The following is a 5,054-nucleotide window of genomic DNA, read 5'->3' as shown; positions in this document are numbered from 1 at the left end:
AAAATATGTCTCATAACCTTATCTCAGGTAAGGACAATGGATAATATATGCAAGGTTCGAGGTTTGAACCAATGACACCACTAAAAGAAAAAAGGAAAAGAAAATGTAGTTTACCGTATTTTATACTACAAGAATGCTGAGGCAAAGACCAATTAATTAAGACCCTACCTTAGTCAACACACCAATGAAACATTCCGTGCCAAATTAGTAATTTGTCTCGTATCTCTACTTGAATTGTATGTATTGTATTGGGCCTTCCTTGAAAGTTCATGAATTTCTCCGGTTGTGAAAGGTTGAGAGTGATGGTGTGGAAATCTACAACGTTTCGACAATCAAGTTATAGCATATAAGATATTTTATAGTTTGTGATGGAAACATTACATTCCTTGAATCACGGTGTTCCCTTTCTATTGGAGTATTATTCTCAATAGTTTCCTAACATTAGTAGAAGTTTCCATCAATATTACTCAATATTGTGCATCCAGGAAAATTGGGAATTGAAAGTGCATTTAAAGATAGACATGACTAAATTGCTAGTTAAAATTATCAATATAAGTGGCTATAGATCACTCATTATTACTGATACATTTTCACATACTAGACCACATATTTTGCAAAAATTATTACACAATGATAATATAATTTAGGCCAGATACCACCCCGGGTCCTTTAAGTATCATGTTTGTTTCAGATAGATCCTTTAAGTTTTTAAGGTTTCAGATAGGTCTTTTAAGTTTCGAGTTTGTTACGGATAAGTCCTTTAAGTTTCTAAGGTTTCAGATAGGTCCTTTAAGTTTCAAGTTTGTTTCAGATATGTCCTTTCTATCAACCTCCGTTAAGCCAAAGTTGATTTGATAGAAATGACCTATCCGAAATAAACTCGAAACTTAAATGACCTATCTGAAACCTTAGAAACTTAAAGGACCTATCCGAAACAAACACGAAACTTAAAGGACTTATCTGAAACCTTAGAATTTAAAGGACCTATCTGAAACAAACGTGAAACTTAAAGGACCCAGGGAGATATTTGACCTATAATTTATCAATGATAAGTTGAAAAACGCAATAAAAATATTATCAGCAATTTATTTTACTTTTATCTTTTGTTGAAAAATGATGAAAATATGCCTTAAACAATTTTCAAATAATAATAATATAAGGGTCTCCCCAAAAAAGAAGCCAAGGTCGTTAACCCAACTGACACTCCATATGTGCCACCTATATATAAGGCATCCAAGGTAGACTAATTACAATATCTTAAACCTTTATATCTAGTGATAACATGGTGAGATTTATCTCCTCCCAAAATGCACCATTCTCTCTATTATTTTCATTTATAATAATATTAAATATAGTAATATGTGAGACAAATGCTTCTTGCAACCAAAAAGACAAACAAATACTCCTTTGTTTTAAACATGGACTCATTGATCCATTAGGCATGTTGCCAACATGGTCCAACAAAGAAGATTGTTGCAAATGGAGAGGAGTTCATTGTAACATGAATGGCAGAGTCACAAATATCAGCCTCCCTTGTTTCACCGATGATGATGAAGACATCACTATTGGCAACATGAAAACGAATAAACCACATTGTTTGGCAGGTAAAATTCATCTTTCTTTATTTGACCTTGAATTTTTGAACTACTTGGATTTGAGCAACAACGATTTCAAATCCATACACTTGCCAATGGATTGTCAAAAATTGTCATCAGTTAACACTTCTCATGGGAGTGGAAACTTTTCCAATGTTTTTCATCTTGACTTGTCTCAAAATGAGAATCTTGTGATTAATGATTTGAGATGGCTTCTTCGTCTCTCGTCATCCTTACAATTTCTCAACCTGGACTCCATTGATCTCCATAGGGAAACTCGTTGGCTTCAAATATTGACTATGTTTCCTTCACTTTCTGAGTTACATTTGTATAGGTGTCAGCTTAAAAGTGCTAGTCAGTCTCTTCTATATGCCAACTTCACTTCCCTTGAATATCTTGATCTTTCTCAAAATGATTTCTTCTCTGACTTGCCTATTTGGTTGTTCAATATAAGTGGCCTTGCTTATTTAAATCTTCAAGCAAATCGTTTCCATGGACAAATACCTGAAACATTATTGAAACTTCAAAACTTGATTACATTGATTTTGATGGGCAACGAGATGAGTGGAAAAATTCCTGACTGGATAGGGCAATTTACAAACCTTGAATATCTAGAGCTCAGTATGAATTTATTGATTGGATCGATTCCAACAACTCTGGGGAATGTGTCATCATTGACTGTCTTTGATGTTGTCTTAAATAACTTAACCGGTAGTCTTCCTGAAAGTTTAGGAAAACTCTCAAATTTAGAGGTGTTGTATGTAGGAGAAAATAACCTTTCAGGAGTTGTGACGCATCGAAATTTTGACAAACTTTTCAATTTAAAAGAGTTGTGGTTTGGTTCACCCTTATCCATCTTCAATTTTGATCCTCAATGGATTCCTCCTTTTAAACTTCAACTACTTGATTTGAAGTGTGCAAATCTTAAACTTATCCCATGGTTGTACACACAAACATCTCTCACTACTTTAAAAATTGAAAACTCCACGTTTAAAGATGTATCTCAGGACAAGTTTTGGAGTTTGGCATCTCATTGTTTGTTTCTTTCTTTATTCCACAATAACATGCCTTGGAACATGTCAAATGTGTTGTTAAATTCTAAAGTTACATGGTTGATTGATAATGGTTTGAGTGGTGGCCTTCCTCAATTAACTTCAAATGTGAGTGTTTTCAATTTAAGTTTCAACAATTTGACTGGACCTCTTTCTCATCTGTTATGCCATAATATGATAGAGAACACCAATTTAATGTTCTTGGATGTCTCTGATAACCATTTATCTGGAGGACTCACTGAATGTTGGGGAAACTGGAAATCTCTTATTCATGTCAATCTAGGGAACAATAATCTAACAGGCATGATTCCAAACTCAATGGGTTCCTTATCCAACCTTATGTCGTTCCATATTTCTAATACTATGTTGCATGGGGAAATACCTGTGTCATTGGAAAGTTGTAAAAAACTCGTGATTGTTAATTTTAGGAACAACAAATTTTCTGGTAATATACCAAATTGGATTGGACAAGATATGGAAGTTCTTCAATTGAGATCAAATGAATTTAGTGGTGATATTCCTTCACAAATATGCCAACTATCCTCTCTCTTTGTTTTGGATCTCTCAAATAATAGATTAACTGGAGCAATACCTCAGTGCCTATCAAATATCACTTCCATGACTTTTAATGATGTTACACAAAATGAATTTTATTTTTCATACAATGTTTTCGGTGTCACTTTTATAACCACTATTCCATTATTATCAAAAGGCAACGACTTGAACTATCCTAAGTATATGCATGTCATTGATCTTTCTAACAATAGTTTGTCCGGCAGAATTCCTTTAGAAATATTCAGACTCACTGCATTACAATCCTTGAACTTGTCACAAAATCAATTCATGGGAACCATACCAAATGAAATTGGCAACATGAAACAGTTAGAGTCCCTTGATCTGTCAAACAACTCACTTTCAGGAGAAATTCCTCAAACCATGTCTGCTCTATCTTTTCTTGAGGTATTGAATCTCTCATTCAACAATTTAAAAGGTCAAATCCCATTAGGAACCCAACTCCAAAGCTTTACACCACTTAGTTATATGGGCAATCCTGAACTTTGTGGAAGTCCGCTCATTGAGAAATGCAACCATGATAAAGTCCCTGATGGTGACATAAATGTTATGGCAAAAGAAGAGGAAGGATCCGAGCTAATGGAATGTTTCTATATGGGTATGGGAGTTGGATTTGCAACAGGCTTCTGGGTAGTTTTTGGTTCTCTTTTATTCAAGAGGTCATGGAGACATGCTTACTTCAATTTCCTTTATGATGTGAAAGACTGGTTTATGTCAAAATAGTCATAAAGTGCACTATTTCACTTGAATCTTTTCAATATGGTAAGCAAATCCAGTATTGTAATTTTTATGTGTTCGTTTATTTATCAACATCGCATGTTTTCCCTCTTTGAAATACACAATAAAAACAATTAAATTTTTAGAAAGCTATTTTGGGAGCTACTTTAGCTTAAAAGCAATTATACATATTTAAGCTGTCATAAAAGGAAAAATTATTGCAACTTTCATATTGTATTTTTTCTCACCATTTCTTTTTCTCCGAACACACGATGATAATTAAGTAAATTTTTGGGTGATTATGCTTTTTTACATAATAATTCTCAAGTTCTTATGAGTAACCACTAATACTTTTTAAGACTTTCTACTAAATTTTGTTTTCCTCATAAAATTATTAATTGGTGTACAGTTTTCAAATTTAAAACATAGTCTGAATCGATATTATTTAGTGAATATAACTATGTAACTCATGAGATATTTTTATTGATTTATTTTGCAGAAAAATATCATGTCGTGGACTTGTGTTCTTTGGGACTCTAATGGACTCGCCTTGTACCTTTGGAGCATCTTTCAACTTTGGTGTTTAATAAACTCTAGTTTTTGTTTTGTTATTGTTGTTGTCTTTTGATTGTTTACAACATTCCATGTAATTTAAGATTTGTGTGAAAAAAACTCAGCTCTGGTGGTTCAGTTGGTTAGAGAATCCGTTTAATGAGCGAGAGGTTTTGAATTCAACTCTCAACGAGAGCATTTTATGTTTTTTCATTTCAAAAATGATTTGTGTGAATTTGTAAATTAATAAAGTACAGTACTATACTACGAGTACCTAAGCAATTCGGGCATGTTTTCAGATAAAGTTTCAACGGTAAGTCAGATAAATAAATAAATGAATAAAGTACCAAAAAAAAATGAATAAAGTTCCAACAGGTAACAAATTTGGTATTGAATTTCAAGATTCACACGTCCTAAAGAAGTTTTTTTTTTCTTTTTTTTTTTTACAAAAACACATCCTAAAGATATAATTTTTTTGTTATTGGCAAATAAATAATACTCTATCCATCCTTTTTTTACAAGCACGTTTTGAGGAAAAAAAAAGTTTCTAAATATAATTTCCATT

At 32.7% G+C, this 5,054-nt stretch overlaps 1 protein-coding gene across 1 annotated transcript; it reads left to right on the top strand.

Moving 5' to 3' along the window:
• Nucleotides 1–1,264: 1,264 nt before the first annotated feature.
• On the top strand, nucleotides 1,265–4,756 carry LOC25501096 (receptor-like protein EIX2). The gene is made up of 2 exons (XM_013589658.3): nucleotides 1,265–3,982; nucleotides 4,437–4,756. The coding sequence occupies exon 1, from the start codon at nucleotides 1,283–1,285 to the stop codon at nucleotides 3,941–3,943; it is 2,661 nt and encodes an 886-aa protein (XP_013445112.2). The 5' UTR covers nucleotides 1,265–1,282; the 3' UTR covers nucleotides 3,944–3,982; nucleotides 4,437–4,756.
• The last annotated feature ends 298 nt before the right edge of the window (nucleotides 4,757–5,054 follow it).

This window comes from Medicago truncatula, chromosome 8 (genome assembly GCF_003473485.1).
Source record: "Medicago truncatula cultivar Jemalong A17 chromosome 8, MtrunA17r5.0-ANR, whole genome shotgun sequence".
NCBI classification, from domain to species: Eukaryota; Viridiplantae; Streptophyta; class Magnoliopsida; order Fabales; family Fabaceae; genus Medicago; species Medicago truncatula.
The sequence above is the reverse complement of the archived record's forward strand: the minus strand, read 5'-3'. Positions and strand labels throughout refer to the sequence as shown.